The following is a 22,507-nucleotide window of genomic DNA, read 5'->3' on the forward strand; positions in this document are numbered from 1 at the left end:
TGTGCCTTCGCTTGTGCTTGTGTGTGCGCTTGTGCTTGTGCCTTCGCTTGTGCTTGTGTGTGCGCTTGTGCCTTCGCTTGTTAAACAAAACCATACAAGGTTTTGTCTCCAACAAAAGATCCCAGTTAGCTGCACAACAGGACTGAAAATATGTTAAGGGTTTGAATACCCCACCTCCTAATAGGTGCTTGGGCTCTAAAGGGTGCCAATAAGTAACCGCTCCCAGCACTGTGGGAGGACAATTACCACTAAAACTGCCCTTGGGCAGAAAATAATAAATACTTTATTGTTAATCAAAATACGACGCAGTAACACATACTCAGAACAGATAAAAACACTTAAAACTTAAATTACGGGTGAATAGGGTACAGGGATATCTAGGATAAATCCAACCAAGTACAGGTAAGTATTAACCCTACCCTATGCAAAATGGTTGTTCACATAAATCAGAGTTGGGAACCATATATATAACAAAAGCATACAATACTTCTAGGTCCCCATCTAGTAATGCTTATATACGTGAAACTGATAAGCAGTGTGCTGTAGGTTCCTAAATGCACATCAGCTGTAGGGTAGGTAAAGTAGAGCCCGCATAGGGTGTAGTGTGTCAAATATAATCATTTAGCAAAGTGCCTGCCAGCATATATATACACACATGGATCAAGTGTCTCAATCCAGCCCACAACTTGTATCCGTGGGTGCACCTATAACCCTATGAGTGGGTAATATGGCCAACCTGGGATGCAGTGTGTAATATAGTATTGTGGGGTAGTATGTCTGTCAACATTAGTACACCTAAGTACAGTGTCGCAACCCAGTCCACAGTTAGTATCCAGTGGATAAATGATTATATTTGAGGTGGCCACAGCTCGGCCGTCGCTCCAGAAGACAAAAATCTTTTCTTGTGGCAAAGGCGATCGCGTTTTGTGTGTGCGCGCTCACACGCCGACTGGGGCCTGCCCCATAGAGGGCTGTACTTTGTGTGCGTGTAGCCGCGGCCACCGGGTACAAAGCCTAAGGCTAAGGCCCCGCTCCCAGAGTCAGCGCACCCGCACTGCTGACAGGCGGTGCGCTGAGATACACAGACCGCGATATGCGGTCTGTAGGGAGCGGGAGCCGGAGCGGGAGGTGGGCTGTTTGACAGGGAGGGGGGGCGTGGCTTGAGCGGAGAGACCCGCTACTCTCCCCCCCCTCCCTCCACGGACTCGGGCTGGAGCTGGAAAGTAAGTTTAAACACACACACGCAGGCACTCATTCATACACACACACACACACACACACACACACAGGCAGGCACTCACGCACTCGGGCACACACATACACACACAGACAGGCACGCACCTGCTTTCACTCCACACTCCTCCCCGCTCCCCGAAGCCTCTCCTCCTCCTGAAGCCTCCCCTCCCCATTGGCTCACAGCCACACACGTCACGCGTCAACGCTAAGAAACACCATTCTCTGGTGTCTCCAGCGGCTGATGCGCCACAGCGTGTAGTCAGCTGTGCAGCCAGTGGGGACCGGGACCGGCTCGCGAGGATTCCCCTGCTGGTGGGGAACTCGCGACATTGCCGCCCGCGCCAACGAGCGCAGCGGGACCGAGGCCTTACGCAATCTTTCTCATTTGGTGCCCTTTAAAAAATTTTTTTCAAAAAAACAGAATGTAGCCATTCAAGATGGACACTTTTATGTTGAAAAACAATATATCGTTTTCAAAGGTACGTAGAACGTCTAATAGAAATCATGGTTAAACAAGTGTATAGCCACAGTGGACAACCATATCGTAGCAGGTTAAATTGTTTTTTTTTTTAATCCATCTTTTTCTTTATTTTGCAGGAATGGCAAAACTCGATACAGAAGAATGCAGGACTTGCTTTCATAGAACTTGTTAACGAAGGAAGGTAATATTACATTTGATACCATATAAAAAAAAAATTAAATGTAATGAATAATCACTTTTCAATTTTAACAGCATCTTGTTATAATTCCGTGTGTAGAAATGCAAATGAACATAATCACTAACACATTCATGTTGGATGGATGCCAACTATTGTTGATGGCTTTCACACACGGAGTAAGAAATAACACAAATAAGCGCTTACTAACTAGGTGAATGGGACTAGGAAATATATAAACTGTCACCCTGTGACAGTGATACAAATTGATTACAAAATAAATCGGGCACTGGATAATATTAAAAAACCTAAAATGAAACAATTGGTGCATAAAGTGCCTCTAAGGCCGCGTCCGTTGTCGGCACGATGTTGCACGTGCCGCAAATAAAAGGCAATGAGCATGGCCATAGAGCGTGCGAGCGTCGGCGCGGCGAATTATTTGTGAGACTTTTTTTTTGGTTGCGCGATGGCCGGATCACGTGCGCGGTTCAGCCAATGAGGGCGAACAGCTCACGTGACATCACGGGCACGCCTCCGTGAGGAAGGAACTGTGAATCTCAGCAGATCTTGGACGCCTCCCCTTCGCGTCTCCTACTGCAAATCCCTGTGGCCACGAAACGCCTCTGTAGCAGGCGCGCGACGTCATGCACTCAGTCACGCGTGCCTACTATATCTGAGGCCTAAATAGCCTCTCCAAAGGAAAGTTAGATGCAAATTGGCAAGGGCTACTGCGGCTGCCTAGGAAGTTCATGGATATTCCAAAATTCACCTCAAGAATGATGGCAAAACAGTTCTGTGACGCAGATCCTCAAATCTTTCAGTTTGTTTTCTTTTCTATATCACACACTGAATATTGCTTCTCGAAGATCTGTGCCAAAGAGGTTTTTCACACAGTAATTTTCTTAGGGTCTGTTTTTGCTTCTTACCTCTTAGGGATATCCCTAATGCGCTTTGTTTCAGCGTTTGGCAATGTGTCTAGCAGAGTTTAAGTTAAAGCAGTATAGTGTCCGAAACCAGTTCTATCAAATAATTTTCTTCCTTTACCCAAGCTAGTGGAGTTTGCGAGGAATGGGTGTTTCAGAAATGTAGAAAACAAAAACCATTCAATGCTGTGATGTGTTTTTTTTACCATCATATTTTTAAGAGTGCAAGGAATTGGTGCTTCCAAATCAGTACTTTTATCTCTAATGTAATGGTGGAAAGTGTGATTCCAGCCCAAGCACTCCCTAAATTACATCCATCACATCTTGCAAACATCTCTTGGTCGGTGAAACAAATTTGTAATACTTTCTTATAGATTGGTTTCAAGAGCATGAATAAGTAGCAGTTTTCTATCAGCCTTGATCCCAGAGGTCACAGAACAGTAACAAGGGTGTTCAGTTACACTGCAGAGGGCCTGTTCTGTTGTTGTTTCTTATTATGTGGGGGTGACCTGCTTTGACCTCATTTATAGAGTGGTTGCTCTAGATTTGGCCCTTGATTAATGTTTTATTAGTATAGATAACATGTAGTGTCTCCATACAAATAGGCATTAGTGTAGGTTCCATCTGGGCAAGATAGGCATCATTAACAAATCAATTACTAAGCTAAAGTGTAAGTAATAGCTTTTCAGTAGCCTAACTCCTCTTATATCACACTTGAGGTTGCACTATAATCATTCCAGGACAGCCTAAAAATTCTGGTCAGTTTTTTTCTGGTTTATTTTCTTTGTTTCATGTCGTCGGACAATCTTTGTGCTGAACAGTGGTTTTCAACCTTAGAAACTGTGGAACCCTTTAAGGAGGCGTTAGGATTACTGGGAACCCTCATCCATTTATCCTACTTACATAAAATTACTATAGTAGGGCTTGTATGGTTTAACCCCTCCAGGGTCCCCGTGACATAGCTATTCTAGGGGGGAGATGACCCTCTGACCGGACGAGGAGCACAAGAGAAGACTACTCTTCTGTTCGTGTCATCGGTAACGTCGTGATTATGTGCCGTTGGGACAGTGGCACTGGTGCCGTGGACCCTTCACTAGATTAACTAAGCAAAGCGCTTTTTATAGCATATTTGTTAATAACATGACAGTATAACATGTACTTTTCAAATATTAAATTAAAAATGGCACAAATCTAGTTGTGGGGTCTTAGAGTAAAATGTCCACCTTTACAAATTTTACACAGGGAGGCCCTGGGTTCCACTGAACACATGTTGAAACCCACTGTTATATGGGGACTTTAATGCAAAGAGGGGGGCCAACATCAGATGTGACATTTTATACGTGTTGAAATGCCAACCATAGATGATGTTTAGCTGTAAATATGGGATATTGCTCAAATAATGACAACCTGCCAGGAAATCAATTTTACCTTCCTTATTTGCCAGCTAGAATTCATTTTGTCGGGAAACACAGTTGGCTGCAAACAGCAAAGTGTATTCATTGACTTGCAGGCTACATTTAACTGACAGATTTGTGTTTAAAAGTTTAATTATCTGCTGTGGTGCTAGGGGGGGCCATATTGCAGACATAAAGCACAACGTTTTCACCTGAGGAAGGGATTTCCTTGAACCGTTGTGGATTATGTCTGCATCATTAGAAAGACTTGAAATGTCTGACTGTGGTCATAAAGTTTGTGAGTCCCATAGGATTCTGTTATCTATTGAAGTCTATGGAGCGCTTTCAGCTGGGATTCCTGCTTTTCTGTTCGAGCACCTACCACCGTTTTAAAGTGTAGTGCGCCTGCCACCTTTGGATCTTTTGAAGCATTCATAATGCAGCACAGAACGAGGAATTAAGCGGACACTTCGCATGTCTCCAGAACAGGTTCTGGTAAACGCATCAGATAAAGAGTAGCAAGGAAGACCAACTACTGTAAATTACAGGTTTCCGTATTTCCGTACGATCCTAAAATATATTGAATATGCCAGTTTGTGCGTGACCTAGATGTGATTCTGTGGTGGTTGAAATTATTAGTGCAGAAAGTTCGCCATCTCATATTAAGCCCCGGCCATAGAGGGGTGAGGCGATCCGAACCGCGCAAACGCTGAGGCTCTCTTGCTGAAATCTGGGCGATTTCATGCCCATACAGGCGAGCCAGCGGGCGCGATCGGAGCCGGGGGGAGGTGGTTGGAGGCGGGGAAGTGACGTCGCTGGGCCAATCGCCAGCGACGCACTGACGTCGACACTGCTGTGCTGGGATTGGAGGTTTTCAGCCGACAGCGCGCTGAAAAACAGCTTGGCGCTCGGCTGAAACCTCAATCTCGTCAGCACGCCTGCGGACGCTCGCGTGAGCCCCCTCAAGGCATCCTCATTGAGGATGCAGGGGCGAAGCGCGGAGCGTCCGCACGCCTCAGCACGGCCTGTCCTTCTATGGACTCGGCCTTTAGTGTTTTAAGAACTTCGAGATCAGCACTGAAGGTTCCTATAGGACTGGCATGACCATCAAAATACACTACATTTATGACTGTTCAAATTAATTGCTATATTATATGAAAAACAGTAGCAAGTTATTATACAACTTCCATCTAGCCGTTGCATTTACACATGTAACTTGCTGTAGCTCCTTAAATGTCATTTTATTTTCTGGTGTATTTTGTAGGTTGCTGAGCCAAACCATGAAAGATCACCTGGTGAGAGTAGCCAACGAAGCAGAATTTATCCTCAGCAGACAGCGGGCAGAGGAAATACACAGACATGCGGAATTTGAGGTACATTTCCAGGTTTCAAGAACTAATACCAGGTGTACTAAAATATATATCTGGGCATGGAATCAGTCAAGAAACCATATGCAATCTTCTTTAAAAGCATATTCAGTTGTGCTAAATTTCAGGAAATTAATTCATAATGATATTCACATTAAATGACACTGTGCTCAATTGCATGTAATTTCCCAGAATGCCTAACTGCAGTGGAAGCATAGTATGCTAGGAGATACTGGGGAAAAGCAGGGTTGCGGACCTGTCTGAAACTTGTGAATGTGCTCACTAGTGATATTTTTATTTGCTGTACAATGAACTTCAGGAACTTAGTAGAGTTGCATTACTTTTCAGTTTATTCTGATCTTAATGTAGACTTCATCTGATATTTGGTTATTTGGCTTAATTGCTATTTAAAAATACTTGCGATGAAAGCACAGGTTTCTGAGACAGTGCATTTTCTGTCCCAACATCCATACTGTGCATTGTGTAATAATATATCTGCACATCATACTGTACATAGCTACTGCCTCCTTGCAAACAGGGATGTGGTTAGATTGCTGAAATATCAGCTTGTTTCATGTGCTACTTCAAGAGGCTTGACAGTCCTGCAGAGATTAAATGCGCACTCTTTTTGTTCACTACATCATTGTTTGAGTAGGAAAGGCTTTATTACTTGTGCTTTGGATTTATTCAGAAACTCCATTTATTACATGGTGTCACTCATTAGATGAACCTCTTCCATTTTACAGCAACAGACAAAACAGCTGATATTATTTGCCAGAACTAAGCTTGTACAACTTTATCTTCTTGCATAGTTCTTACCATTAAAAAAAAAAGCTGAAGAAAATGATGCTATTAAACAGTAACCAATACAATTTTTTTTAACCTACATTTATAGATCAAACGTTTATTGTTTAGAGTGTATGCCGGGGTTATGCCTTTATTAAAAAAAAAAAAAAAAAAAAAAACTGTTTTGTATATTGACTAACCTGACAAGAGAACATTGGTTTCACCTTCCCATATACTGTACCCGGCTCTTCAAGCTCTAAAATGTTTGACTAACTGGAAAACCACTTCTGCTGATGCTGGCTTCCATGTTGACATTTTTTGTAGTTTAAAGTTCTTCTAGTGAGGTTAGTAGGCCTTCTAAAGCTACGGGTGTATGTTTTAGAACCCAGTTAACAGGAGATGTAGTGTACCTTATGCAATGCTTATTTAGGACATTTTGAAATCACAATGCACTAATAACAATAATGTACGAACTAATGGTACCAATTGTCATAAACCATGGAAATCAGAGCTTACGTTTGTTTGATTAAATTAAATGTTTTCTTGAAGCAAACCTGCAGGGTTTTTGTTTTATAGACTGTTACTTTTGTACTTCAATATTATACCACCACAAATGTTAAATATGCATTTCATTGTGAGGTCACGTTGGTAACGTCCTATTTACATGTGGTTTTCCCATTTTCCAATTCATTATGCAGTCTTTGCAAAAGTTTGTCGGAGTCGGTCAACAGCTCTATGTAACTATGCTAAAAGAAAACCTTTTCATGTTTCTTTGGAAATGAAGCACAATTTCCTTTTTTTAAATAAACTGTTTCCTCTACCCACCCTGTCCTCATAAGACACTATCAGAATTGAAGGCAAAGTGTGGGGGGTTTGCCCGTGTACACACTAACATCAGAGAAAAGGCAGATGAAATCGAATTCCTCCCAAGTCTCTACTCACCATTCTTACCTAACCTAAGTAATCGCTTATAGATTGCGTCTAAAAAAAGCGTTCTAAAATGTCCCTTCACAGTGTAAAAAAATATTTTATAGATCCAAGTAAAACTAGTTCTATTGAATTACACCAATAGGATTTCAAACCACCACCTTTTGCCGACAGGTGATACACATATTCAGAAGACTGTACAGTATGTGAAAAAGCTGCAGCAGCCACAATCAAAGACCTAGTTTCCTATATATTTTGTCATTTACTTTTGCCTACTGGCTTTAGTCTTTTGAGCATTCTCATGCATCTTTTAATTATACCGATACAGTAGGTGTTGGATTTTGTTAAATCACAAGCACTCGTACACTTTGGTACATGGAAAGACTCGCTTTAATAGTTTTTTTGTGGGAATCGAATACTTACTTAAGGCAGCAATCCTGCCATTTTGATTCCTCCTTTTCTAACTTTTTTTTTTTTTTAAATAAAGGATGGCAATCAGGGGTTTCTGTGAACTGAACCACATTAGTTGTTGCTCATGGAACCCCCTGCTTCCTGAGATACACACAGGTAACGGTAAAGTACCACTGTTTCTTCCTAGTTTCACACGGAGTTTAAAATGACTGTCCAATAGGAATTATGGCATCCTATTGACTTGCAGAACCAGTGAGTTGTAAACCACCATTTTGTTTACCCTGGGAGTTTTGGAATGCTTTGCCTTCACTGGTAGTGAGGGGTCCCCAGAGCTGCATATAGCACTGTAATGCTACTTGGAACCACCCTCCTACCACTCCCCCCGTAGTCAAATGGTAAAATTAAATATTGGGGGGGATTGTAGGTTTAATTTATAATATTGTATACTCCATGTGTGATTTAGAAAAAAATTATCACTAATTTGTCTCATTTTCCAAATCGCCCTTACAGTATATGTGCTGCTTTTTGAACATTAAATCTTGATTATTCATATAACATTATCTTCATTTAGAGAAAATAAAGTTTTCTAAGCAAAGATGTCACAAGTAAACCAATACAGTATAATGAACAGAATTGTATATATATATATATATATATATATATATATATATATATTTTTTTAAGGATCTTCATTTAACAGTCCGTATAGTGCAGCGCTCAAGCAGTTGTTTTTATCCTAATGAAATGTACCGTAGACTACATTTCATGCAGCCTGTGAAACCGTTTCCAATGGGCCGGAGAGGTGTTCATAGATTAGTATTTGAATTTTAGAGATGTCCCTAATCTATTAATGTGTAAAATGTCATTCATTGATACTTACTTTTTGGTCCTAAGGAATATCACATTCTTCACAAAAGGTAAATAAATAACCGATATGTTGTAGTCTAAGGCAGGGGGGCGCAAACTTTTTTCCTTGCGCCCCCCTGACGGCTGTCCCCTCGCTCCCGCGCCCCCCCCAACCCCAACTTACCTGCGCTCCGGCGTAATGACGTCACGTTGCCATAGCAACGTGACGTCACATGACCTCGCAGCGTCATTTTGACGCCGCGTTGCCATGGCGACGCCGGGAGGAAGCCGCCGGAGCCACGGGTAAGTATGGTTTACAGAGGCCCTGCAGCTCCCCCGGCACTTAATTTAAGTGCCTTCGGGAAGCGCGCGGGGCCTCTGTAAACCCCGCGCCCCCCGTCGGCAGTCTCGCGCCCCCCTGGGGGTCGCGCCCCACAGATTGCGCACCGCTGGTCTAAGGCTTACATGTCTACCTTTAAACATTTTAAGAGATATTTGCAATAATTATGAACATAAATGGCCAATCCTTTTTAGATTCTTAATGTGTTTCACATACAAACATTAGAAAGTCAGATATAGGCATGTTTTTATAGAGTTTTAGAACCTGTTTTATCCTGGGGAAAAAGTAGGTTTCCCAGATTTGCATTTAACTCTGCAATCATACAGCACATTCTTTTTTTTTTTTTTATATACTTTAGTTTTAGCTAATCTTACTCGCAAGAGAACATTTATTAATAAGTGCTTATATCCATTGGTGAACAAAAGTACCTAAAATGTATCTTTTAAGACAACACCCACCATCTCCAATAAGGTAATGTGAAACCTTATACCTGGTCACTTATGATGACTGTTGGTGTGCCAACATATCCTCATATTTACAGTACATGGAGTCAGCTGTAGTACTGTCATTCTGTTTTCATTTCATTTTCCTCAATTTAAAAAGCTGTTAGAAAACAATGTACTTTTTTCGTTTCTGTCAATTAAGATATAATATCAACACCACCACTTCTTCCATTTGTTGGAAATCCTGCTGTGCAGCAAACTTCTATGCATGATTTCTCCACGATAATTAAATCTAGCATTTGCAAGGTCCGTGAAATGTGCCCTTCTTTCTGTGCAGTTATGTTTCTTCATGCGTAAAACTCGAGGATTCTTCTCCATTTTAATCTTATTCCATTCTGTTTTATATTCCATACTTGAGATGTGATGAACATTGACTAGTTTCTTTTCATAGCTCATGCTGATATATGAATCTTATCCTCCCTCCCTCCCCCCCCCCCCCACACACACAAATGCGGCTTTATTTCTTATGAAATAATAAATCAAATGGGAAAATAAATAAACAAGTAACCTTTTAAGCCAATAAAAATGCACATGGTTGTAAAAAAGATATATGCGAAAAGGCCAAATGCTCTGCTTTGTGTGGAACATCATTATTTGTTTGTGTGTAAATGTATATGTACATATGCGCACACGTACGCATGAGTATAAATGCACTCACGTGTGTGTGTGTGTGTGTGTGTGTGTGTGTGTGTGTGTGTGTGTGTGTGTGTGTGTGTGTGTGTGTGTGTGTGTGTGTGTGTGTGTGTGTGTGTGCGCGCGCATATACAGTTGTGTGAAAAAGAAAGTACACCCTCATTGAATTCTATGGTTTTACATATCAGGACATAATAACAATCATCTGTTCCTTAGCATGTCTTAAAATTAGGTAAATACAACCTCAGATGAATAACAACACATGACATATTACACCGTGTCATGATTTATTTAACAAAAATAAAGTGTGTGTGTGTGTGTGTGTGTGTGTGTGTGTATACAGCTGTGTTAACAGCGAGCATTAGCTTATATGGGCTCCATGTAAAAATGGATTTTCAGACAAAAAGTGACACATTGGGTGCTCATTTGCATGTAATTTCCCAGAATCCCTTGCTGCAGCGGAAGCCCTGTATGCTGGGCATAATGGTAAAAGGCAGGGTTGCAGACCTGCCTACGGCCGCACGTATAGTGCACGCGATGCGTGAGGTCACCTGTTCGCAGCTAGCGAAAGTTGTATTTCGCGTTGCGGGCGACCAGGCCATTGATTGGTTCAGGGGCTTTCAAATGAGGCGATAACAGTCCATGAAAAATCAAATATTCCCGGCTTCAAAAAAAATCGCATTGCCACGTCGCTTTGTCGCCGTCGCGCTTAGTAGAAGCGCACGCGATGGTGACAATGCATTTGTTTTCGGGCGACGTGCCGTCGCCGGCACTGTAAGCGCGGCCTAAGAGATGTGAATGTGCTCACAAGTGATCTTTTTATTTGCTATATGCAATATGGTGGAGGTTTCTTGTTGCCTTTTTCACCCACCATAACTTAAAACTGTCTATCTGTCCTATCTGTCTGTCCTGTCTGTCCTGTCTGTCCTGTCTGTCCTGTCTGTCCTGTCCTGTCTGTCCTGTCTGTCCTGTCTGTCCTGTCTGTCCTGTCTGTCCTGTCTGTCCTGTCTGTCCTGTCTGTCCTGTCTGTCCTGTCTGTCTGTATCTGTATCTGTATCTGTATCTGTATCTGTGTACACCTACACACACCTACACCTACACACACACCTACCCCTAAACACACACACACACACACACACACACACACACACCTACACACACACACACACACACACCTACACACACACACCTACACACACACACCTACACACACACACCTACACACACCTACACACTCCTACACACACCTAAACACACACACCTAAACACACACACCTACACACACACACCTACACACACACACCTACACACACCTACACACACCTACACACACCTACACACACACACACACACACACACACACACACACACACACACACACACACACACACACACATATATACACACACACACACACACACACACACACACACACACACACACACACACACACACACACACACACACACACACACACACACACACACACACACACATATATATATATATACACACACACACACACACACACACACACACACACACACACACACACACACACACACACACACACACACACACACACACACACACACACACACACACACACACACACACACACACACACACACACACACACACACACACACACACACACACATATATATATATATATATATACACACACACACACAGTTGGGTCCGGAAATAATTGGACACCGATGCAAGTTTTATTATTTCGGTTGTGTATCAAAATAAATTAAAGATAGTTAAATAATGAGTATGGGCTTAAAGTGCAGTCTATCAGCTTTAATTTGAGGGTATTCACATCCAAATTGGAGGAAGGGTTTAGGAATTACATCTCTTTAATATGTAGCCCCCTCTTTTTCAAGGGACCAAAAGTAATTGGACAATTGACTCAAAAGCTGTTTCATGGACAGGTGTGGGCTATTCCTTCGTTATTTCATCATCAATTAAGCAGGTAAAAGGTCTGGAGTTTATTCCAGGTGTGGCATTAGCATTTGGAAGCTGTTGCTGTGAACCCACAACATGCTGTCAAAGGAGCTCTCAATGCAAGTGAGAGGGCATACTTAGGCTGCAAAAAAATAAAAAATTTTAAAAAAATCCATCAGCAGGAAAATTAGGAGTGGCCAAATCAACAGTTTGGCACATTCTGAGGAAAAAAAGAACGCACTGGTGAGCTCTGCAACACAGGCCTGGACATCCACGGAAGACAATAGTGGTGGATTATCCTAGGATCCTTTCCATTGTAAAGAAAAACCCGTTCATAATATCCAGCCAAGTGAAGAACACTCTCCAGGAGGTAGGCATATCATTATACAAGTCTACCATAAAGAGAAGACTTCACGAGAGCAAATACAGAGGGTTCACCACAAGGTGCAAACCATTCATAAGCCTCAAGAATAGAAAGGCCAGATTAGACTTTGCCAAACAATATCTAAAAAGCCAGCCCAGTTCTGGAACAACATTCTTTGGACAGATGAAACTAAGATCAACCTGTACCAGAATGATGGGAAGAAAAAAGTATGGAGAAGGCTTGGAACGGCTCATGATCCGAAGCATACCACATCTGTAAAACACGGTGGAGGCAGTGTGATGGCATGGGCATGCATGGCTTACAATGGCACAGGGTCAATAGTGTTTATTGATGATGTGACAGAAGACAGAAGCAGCCGGATGAATTCTGAAGTGTATATGGATATATTGTCTGCTCAGATTCAGCCAAATTCAGCGAAGTTGATTGGACAGCACTTCACTTTACAGATGGACAATGACCCAAAACATACTGCGAAAGCAACCCAGGAGTTTTTTAAGGCAAAGAAGTGTAATATTCTGCAATGGCCGAGTTAATCCCCTGATCTCAGCCCGATCGAGCATGCATTTCACTTGCTGAAGACAAAACTTAAGGCAGAAAGGCCCACAAACAACTGAAGGCAGCTGCAGTAAAGGCCTGGCAAAGCATTACAAATGAGGAAACCCAGCGTTTGATGTCCATGCGTTCCAGACTTCAAGCAGTCATTGCCTGTAAAGGATTCTCGACAAAGTATTAAAAATTAACATTTTATTTATGATTGTGTTAATTTGTCAAATTACATTTGAGCCCCTGAAATAACAGGACTGTGTGTGAAAATGTTTGCAATTCCTAAACGTTTCATACAATATTTTTGTTCAAGCCCTTGAATTAAAGCTGAAAGTCTGCACTTCTATTGCATCTCGGTTGTTTCATTTCAAATCCATTGTGGTGGCGTAGAGAGTCAAAATTATGAAAATTGTCTGTCCAATTATTTCCGTGTGTGTGTGAGATATATATATATATATATTTGCTCATACACTCTGTCACTCACGTATAAGTGTGTGACCCTACCTGTCTACCTTTATAACTGTTGTCCTGTCTCCCTCTTGTCTTTTGCTGCTAAACTCCTTGAATGTCTTGTATTCTCTCGCTTGCTCCATTTTTTTTCACCACCTATTCTCTCCTGGACCCTCTACAATCTGACTTCTGCACTGCTAACTCCACTGAAACAGCCCTCTCTCATCGTCCTTTCAGTGTGTCTTTTGCTAACAACCCCTCTCTAGATATCTCTGTGGGGGTACCCAAGGGCTCTGTCCTGGGACCTCTTCTTTTTTCTCTCTATACACACTCTCTACGTGACCTAATCACATATCTTGGTTTCAAATAACGCCTCTATGCTGATGAGACAAAAATCTACTTATCAATCCCTGACCTTACACCTACTAAGACCAAAGTTTCTGATGTCTCTCCGCTATATCATCCTGGATGGCCCTCTTCCGACTTAAATTTAACATGTAAAAATCTGAGCTACTCATATTTCCTCCAAAACCTGGCCTTACTACCTCCTTCCACATTACTGTTAGAAGCACAATTATTCACCTAGTAACACAAGTACGCTGCCTATGGGTCACACTCGACTCCTCTCTCACATTCAAAAGGTAACTAAAACCTGTTGTTTTTTTCCTCCACAATATTACAAAGATACGCCCTTTCCTCTGTAGCTCGACTCCTAAAACTCTGACTCAGGCCCTCCTGCCTCTCGCCTGTCTCCCATACAATCTATCCTTAACGCTGCTGCCAGAATCACTGTACTCTTTCCTAGATCTGTCTCAGCGTCTCCCCTGCTGAAATCCCTCTCCTAGCTTCTCATCAAATCCCGTATCACACACTCTATTCTCCTCCTCACTTTTAAAGCTCTACACTCCTCTGCTACTCCTTACATTTCAGCCATAATTTCCCACTATACACCATCCCGACTCTTGCGTTCTGCTCAAGGATGTCTTCTCTCTACCCCTTTTGTGTCTAAAGCCCTCTCCCGCCTTAAACCTTTCTCACTGACTGCCCCATCACCTCTGGAATGCCCTTCCCCTCAATACCCGGCTAGCACCCTCTGTATCCACCTTTAAGACCCATCTTAAAACACACCAGCTTAACGAAGCATATGAGTAGCTCCGTGGCCGATACTATACACCTCATACATCGACCTTGCCCCCTTGCAGACACATTTACCATAACACCTTCCTACTGTCTCTGTACGTTCCTACTACTTAACAATTAGATTGTAAGCTCTTCGGGGCAGGGACGCCTTTTCCTAAATGTCACTGTTATGTCTGAAGCACTTCTTCCCATTATGTGTTATTTGTTATTTATATGATTGTCACGTGTATTACTTCTGTGAAGTGCTATGTACATTAATGGCGCTATATAAATAAAGATGTATATACACATGTATGTATGTTTGTGTATATGTACACGTGCAGGAGAAAAAAACGGCTACACACACTAGGTAGAAATCCTCCGTAGAGGGGTACGTGGTGCAAGGTAAAGGTGAATAGTAATAGTCAAGAAAGATCATGAAAGTGATCAGATACCAGCACAGCACAAGGGATAAATTACTAGAGGTTTATTTAACCCATCATGCAAACATCCCGACGATTCGTCCCCAGGGGCACCATCAGGTGTACATGCACACACATCTATATCGCTTAACTTTGCTTTGCCGATCAAATCACCATGCTAGTTTTTGTTCAATTGATTCAGAGGAATCTGTAATATTATGCCATAAAGAATATACTGTACAGAATTTGCTTTTGTGTAAAATAAGTTTGCACTTAATGTTGCTTCACCAAAGAATATCTGTCCCAACTGTATCTCCTCCCCCCGTTTGTGCCATTTAAGGTATGTGGCCTATTGCTTTTGGTCACCAGGCTGGCAGTAACCTAATCCTTTTTAGTGTGTTGTGGAAATGAATAGCCAAAGTGAGATTGCAGGAAATGCTACTTTACAGCTATTTGTAGTAGCCCAAAATTGCTGGAGATTGACTTTCATGTTAAAGTTGCTTATATTGTTATGTCTGAACACTGACCCATTCGCTGAAATGAAATGCTTTTGCTACGGGTTTCATGCTCCTCGGTGGAATCGGTAAGATAATGCCTCACTTTCCCCCCCTTGACTTCCCCCCTTTTTCCCACTTTATCTGTTGTCCTCTTTGCATTGATTAAACCATTCTAAGAAATTAAATCTGCCCAGAGTAAAGGGGAAATGTTTCAGTGTGTTTAACAAACCAATGCGACAATGGGAGGATAGAAAATCGGAGCATCAAGATCAGAGCTATTGAAATACAGCGTTTCTTTCCCATGATGTACATTTGATGAGGTAATTGGAATGCACAATGTATATAGTAACTGGATTTCAATAGAGCATGGGAAAACTAAAGATTACAGCATCCAACATCAGCTAGCCATATATTGTAATACAGGGGTGAGCAAATTTTTTATGCCGAGCCCCACTTTTCATCCATGAAATTTCTGGGGCCCCCCTGCCTGATGTAATCAATAACATGGGGGGGAAAAAAACCTTTATTAAACGGTATACAATGTAAATACAAATATGTCTAAATACTGACACATTTCAACAGCTCACGCTTGCAAAATTAGGCTGCGTCCACGCTGCCGCTGAGAGCTGTGACATCACCAACTCTCCAAGCACGAGCACAGGGTGTCCTGCATAATTTTGGAAGCGTGGATCGGGGCTATTTGTGTGTGTGGCTGTGTGTGTGTGTGGCTGTGTGTGTGTGTGGCTGTGTGTGTGTGTGTGGCTGTGTGTGTGTGTGTGGGGCTGTGTGTGTGTGTGGCTGTGTGTGTATTGACTGCTGCTGAGCGCGATTCAAAGTCAATTTTGTTTGTCTCCAAGCGCCAAGCTTGGGAGAGCGTACGTGCACAAAGGCAATACTTTTGGGGGGGGCATTCATCCACCTCTTTGCTACCTCCCTTTTCTCTCTTCCCCCCCCCCCCCCACTTTTTTTTTCTTCCCCTCCCTGCTCTTTGGCTTGCTATCCCCATTGTCGTCCAAACTCCTACCTACAGTATTATTATTTTTTTCCGTTTTCAATGTTGTGTTTTCACAGTTTTTTTTTTTTTTTACATTATTTCTGCACATTCATAGTATGAGTGATATAGTGGCAGCCTACCCTTTCAATTGCAAAGGATCGCAGCGAAGCAGGTTGCCAGCAGAGGAGAGCAGGAACACAGTGCTATTGCAGGGCAGACACCGGAAGGAGGGGTGTTTGACTTCACTGCGCTCGGGAGTGCTCCACCCCGTACCTTCGAAGCCCCCTTGCGTGCGCACACATGATCACCTGGCCGCCACCTGCACTATCCTGTTCGGCCGCCCGCGCACATCTTTTTGGCCTCCCGCCCGCGCACATCTTTTTGGCCTCCCGCCCGCGCACATCTTCTTGGCCTCCCGTTCGTGTACATCTTCTTGGCCGCCCACGCACAGCTCTATCGCCCCCAGCACCCAGGTTTCGCCGCCTGCGCCCCCCCCCCCAAATCATCTTGCGCCCCTTGCCCCCCCAGTTTGCGCACCACTGCATTCAATCACAACACACATACACCACCCACACAGGCACCACCCACACACCATGACAACCCACACACACCATGACAACCCCCACACACCATGACAACCCCCACACACACTCACCATGACAACCCCCACACTCACCATGACAACCCCCACACTCACCATGACAACCCCCACACACACCATGACAACCCCACACACACACCATGACACCCCACACACACACCATGACAACCCACACACACCATGACAACCCACACACACACCATGACAACCCCCACACGCACCATGACAACCCCCACACACACCATGACAACCCCCACACGCACCATCACAACCCCCACACGCACCATCACAACCCCCACACGCACCATCACAACCCCCACACACACCATCACAACCCAAACAACCACACACCATCACAACCCACACCATCACAACCCACACCATCACAACCAACACCCACCCACACCAACACCCACCCACACCCACACCCACCCACACCCACCCACACCAACACCCACACCAACACCCACCCACACCAACACCCACCCACACCAACACCCACCCACACCAACACCCACCCACACCAACACCCACCCACACCAACACCCACCCACACCAACACCCACCCACACCAACACCCACCCACACCAACACCAACACCCAGTCACACCAACACCAACACCCAGTCACACCAACACCAACACCCAGTCACACCAACACCCAGTCACACCAACACCAACACCCAGTCACACCAACACCAACACCCAGTCACACCAACACCAACAGTCACACCAACACCAACACAACCAACAGTCACACCAATACAACCAACAGTCACACCAACACAACCAACAGTCACACCAACACAACCAACAGTCACACCAACACAACCAACAGTCACACCAACACAACCAACAGTCACACCAACACAACCAACAGTCACACCAACACAACCAACAGTCACACCAACACAACCAACAGTCACACCAACACAACCAACAGTCACACCATCACAACCAACAGTCACACCATCACAACCAACAGTCACACCATCACAACCAACAGTCACACCATCACAACCAACAGTCACACCATCACAACCAACAGTCACACCATCACAACCAACAGTCACACCATCACAACCAACAGTCACACCATCACAACCAACAGTCACACCATTTCACCTCGGGGGGGGGGCATGCTCCGATCCCCCAATCCCTCATGCTGCTGAAAACTGGTGCGGGAAACAGACAGCAAGAGAAGGAGGGCTTGTCTGTGTGCAGAGAGAAGCCCCTCCCCCTCTGCAAGACACAGAGCAGAGAAGCAGCCTCAGCATAGAGCTTCTTGGCTGCCGCCCGTGCACAGCTCTGCCCGCCCCAGGTTTCCCCGCACGCAGCCCGCGCCTCCTAAATAATATTGCGCCCCCCAGTTTGCGCACCGCTGTTGAAATATATATATATATATATATATATATATATATATATATATATATATATATATATATATATATATTCTGAAAATGTTGTTTGTGAGTCCCTGTAGACAATTTGATTGGTAAGTCGGTCCGCCCGCCCTCCCACGGCTCTCATTGGCCAGTGCGTCTAACCCAGGGCTCCCAAGGCACACTGCTGCTGCCTGAGGTGAGGAAATGCTCCCAGGTGGTGGCCGCTGCTGTGGGGTCTAGCTTAACTGAGATGTGAGTATTTGCCCCCCTCCCCCCAGCTCTGTTTTTGGCCCCCCCCAGCTCCGTTTTTGGCCCCCCCCCAGCTCCGTTTTTGGCCCCCCCCCAGCTCCGTTTTTGGCCCCCCCCCAGCTCCGTTTTTGGCCCCCCCAGCTCCGTTTTTGGCCCCCCCAGCTCCGTTTTTGGCCCCCCCAGCTCCGTTTTTGGCCCCCCCAGCTCCGTTTTTGCCCCCCAGCTCTGTTTTTGCCCCCCCAGCTCCGTTTTTGCCCCCCCAGCTCCGTTTTTGCCCCCCAGCTCCGTTTTTGCCCCCCAGCTCCGTTTTTGCCCCCCAGCTCCGTTTTTGCCCCCTAGCTCCGTTTTTGCCCCCCAGCTCCGTTTTTGCCCCCCAAGCTCCGTTTTTGCCCCCCCGACACACACAGTGACACACACACACACACTGACACACACACACACTGACACACACAGTGACACATATACACACACAGTGACACATATACACACACAGTGACACATATGCACACACAGTGACACATATGCACACACAGTGACACATATGCACACACAGTGACACATATACACACACAGTGACACATATACACACACAGTGACACATATACACACACAGTGACACATATACACACACAGTGACACATATACACACACAGTGACACACATATACACACACACAGTGACACCCACACACAGTGACACATACGCACACAGTGACACACACAGACACCTCCCTTCCACCCCACCCCTGCCTTCTCCCCCCCTGCCCCTGCCGTCCCCTGCCTTCTCCGCCCGCCTTTCCCCCCTCCCCGCCTTTCCCCCCTCCCCGCCTTTCCCCCCTTCCCGCCTTTTCCCCCTCCCCGCCTTTCCCCCCGCCCCGCCTTTCCCCCCGCCCCGCCTTTCCCCCCTCCCCGCCTTTCCCCCCTCCCCGCCTTCTCCCCCCGCCCCTGCCTTCTCCCCCCGCCCCTGCCTTCTCCCCCCGCCCCTGCCTTCTCCCCCCGCCCCTGCCTTCTCCCCCCGCCCCTGCCTTCTCCCCCCGCCCCTGCCTTCTCCCCCCGCCCCTGCCTTCTCCCCCCGCCCCTGCCTTCTCCCCCCGCCCCTGCCTTCTCCCCCCGCCCCTGCCTTCTCCCCCCGCCCCTGCCTTCTCCCCCCGCCCCTGCCTTCTCCCCCTGCCTTCTCCCCCTGCCTTCTCCCCCCGCCTTCTCCCCCCGCCCCTGCCTTCTCCCCCCGCCCCTGCCTTCTCCCCCTCCCCTGCCTTCTCCCCCGCCCCTGCCTTCTCCCCCGCCCCTGCCTTCTCCCCCGCCCCTGCCTTCTCCCCCGCCCCCTGCCTTCTCCCCCGCCCCTGCCTTCTCCCCCCCGCCCCTGCCTTCTCTCCCCGCCCCTGCCTTCTCTCCCTTCCCCTGCCTTCTCTCCCTTCCCCTGCCTTCTCTCCCTTCCCCTGCCTTCTCCCCCCGCCCCTGCCTTCTCCCCCCGCCCCTGCCTTCTCCCCCCGCCCCTGCCTTCTCCCCCCCGCCCCTGCCTTCTCCCCCCGCCCCTGCCTTCTCTCCCTTCCCCTGCCTTCTCTCCCTTCCCCTGCCTTCTCTCCCTTCCCCTGCCTTCTCCCCCCCGCCCCCCCACAGCCGCCGTCCGCACTCAAGACAACAGCCACCTCTCACCCACCAGCCACACTCCTGCCGCCTCCCGCCCCTCCCTACACATTGACATCACTGACTAGCCGCTGCACCCACTCACCACCCACCCGGCGCCTCCCGCCTCACACCCACCCGCCACACTCACACCACTACGCACCGACATCACTGACTAGCCGCCGCCCGCACTCACCAGACACCTGCCGCCTCACACTCGCTCACACCCTAGCGGGACCCCCACCCACAGCCAGCACTCACTAGCCACCCGCCACCCGTACTGAACACACCCAACGCCACACACACACCTCACATTTTTACATCACTTATGTCACCAAAATGCACATTGTACTGTGGTGTGTTTACAATAAACCATTTTTAAACATCATATTACATTTTCTTCCATGTTTCTTTTCAACATCATTATACAAAAATATGGTGAATGTAGTGCTCAGCAATTGGAACAAATTCCATCTGTAGTAGATAATAATATCATAAATGATAGTCCAAATGAAGATGGAGTGCCCCCAATATGTAGAATAAACAAAACTGGAAGGGATACGTGTCTAGTGGAGTCTGCCTGACATCCACAACTATGTACACTTCAATAAACACCCAACCAGATATAGAATATATAAAGGACAATGTCCGTGGTATACAGGAAATAATAGGCACTGCGGCTCTTTAACTGTGTATCCCAAGGAGCACTCACATCATCCGTGGCATGCAATCCATCCGTTGTAGATTCATGGAAATGGTGGGTGTAGATAGAGCACAGCCGAAGACATCCTACTTCCGGTATCCAGAGAAGGAAAAAGGCCAGGCAACTAAAAAAACTGACGAAAAGGTAATTTATTACAAGCTAAACATACAGTAAAAACGGACTACATGAACGCACCTACGCGTTTCATGCAACAGCACTTTATCAAGTTGCTAAAGTGCTGTTGCATGAAACGCGTAGGTGCGTTCATGTAGTCCGTTTTTACTGTATGTTTAGCTTGCAATAAACTACCTTTTCGTCAGTTTTGGAGTTGCCTGGCCTTTTTCCTTCTCTGGATACCGGAAGTAGGATGTCTTCGGCTGTGCTCTATCTACACCCACAACATCATTATACAACCTTTCCACCAAATAGTCAACCTATTGTTCCCCTTTTTATAAATACTACCTATTACAGATTTACATCCCGGGCAACGCCGGGTATATCAGCTAGTGACTTTATATTGGTAAAACAACATCTAAGTGGTAATGCCGGGATATAAAGTTATTATACGCCTGAAAATTGAGTGTTATGATATTTTTTAATTTTTGTTTGTTAATGTAGCATAATTTGGTTATTTTATCCACTTAAAAGTATTTTGATGTTGACTGTAAGTACTAGAACAGTTTATGCTTTTTTTTTTTTTTTAATGAAAAAACTTTTGTGATAAAATAGATAAATGGGTCTGTTCCTGCTTCATTATACTACTTAATTATATCTAATAATTATATGGCTTTTTTGCAGTACAAAAAAAATTCAAAACATTTGCTGAGTTTGCCACTTCTGTAGATGATCGCACTTAACTCTTCTGATCTTCACCATGATTTTGTTTTTGACAATTCTATCTGGAAATGCATTGAGCCTATCATACATTATGAAACGTTAGATACTTCACAGAAAGTGTTACTTGGATGAGTGGTTTCATTCTACTGCACATTCAGTATATCTTAAGTGGAACTGGTCAATTATCTTGTGAATGTGGCTATAGAAGTGTGGAGTTTAGAGCAGGGAAAAGCATGCTGTGTTTCTTGGGGCCTCCTTGCTACAAATACTGATTTATTAGGGGAAAAATACATTTTTGAAGCCCTTAACATTTGTAAAGTCTGACATATAGGCCATTTACAGTGGTCTTAGAGCTTGGAGCATTCCATAGGAAACAGCATGAAACCCCACGTGTTAACTTCCTCCTACTGAAAGTTCATTTTTAAATGAGAACATTTGTATGGGTAGTCACTGTATATATTTTTCAGATGTTTTTCTCATTCATACCAGGAAAGGTACTTCCAAATTATTTCTGCAAGGAGTCATCAAATGTGTTTACTTCTGTTCATTTTATCTTCCTGTGGGTTGAAGAAAATACAGTTTAAATGACCATATTTTCCCAATTATAGGACGTCCCCGAAACTAAGGTGACATCTAATTTCAGAAGCAGCTGGAAAGAAAGGGGTTTTTGGGAGGATTGAAAATGCACATTTTTATTTAGAAATGTCTGCTAGGATACTCTATTCC

General features: G+C 45.0%; 1 protein-coding gene across 1 annotated transcript in view; it reads left to right on the forward strand.

The window, feature by feature from the left end:
- LRBA (LPS responsive beige-like anchor protein) overlaps window positions 1–22,507 on the forward strand; it is a 608,431-nt gene that overhangs the window by 211,282 nt on the left and 374,642 nt on the right. Inside the window, exons 34-35 of the mRNA XM_075613691.1 lie at window positions 1,834–1,898; window positions 5,474–5,582. Of these exons, the coding sequence (XP_075469806.1) occupies window positions 1,834–1,898; window positions 5,474–5,582 (174 nt within the window). The remainder of the gene's footprint in view (window positions 1–1,833; window positions 1,899–5,473; window positions 5,583–22,507) is intronic.

The sequence above is a fragment of the Ascaphus truei genome, chromosome 1, assembly GCF_040206685.1.
Source record: "Ascaphus truei isolate aAscTru1 chromosome 1, aAscTru1.hap1, whole genome shotgun sequence".
In the NCBI taxonomy this organism is placed as follows: domain Eukaryota; kingdom Metazoa; phylum Chordata; class Amphibia; order Anura; family Ascaphidae; genus Ascaphus; species Ascaphus truei.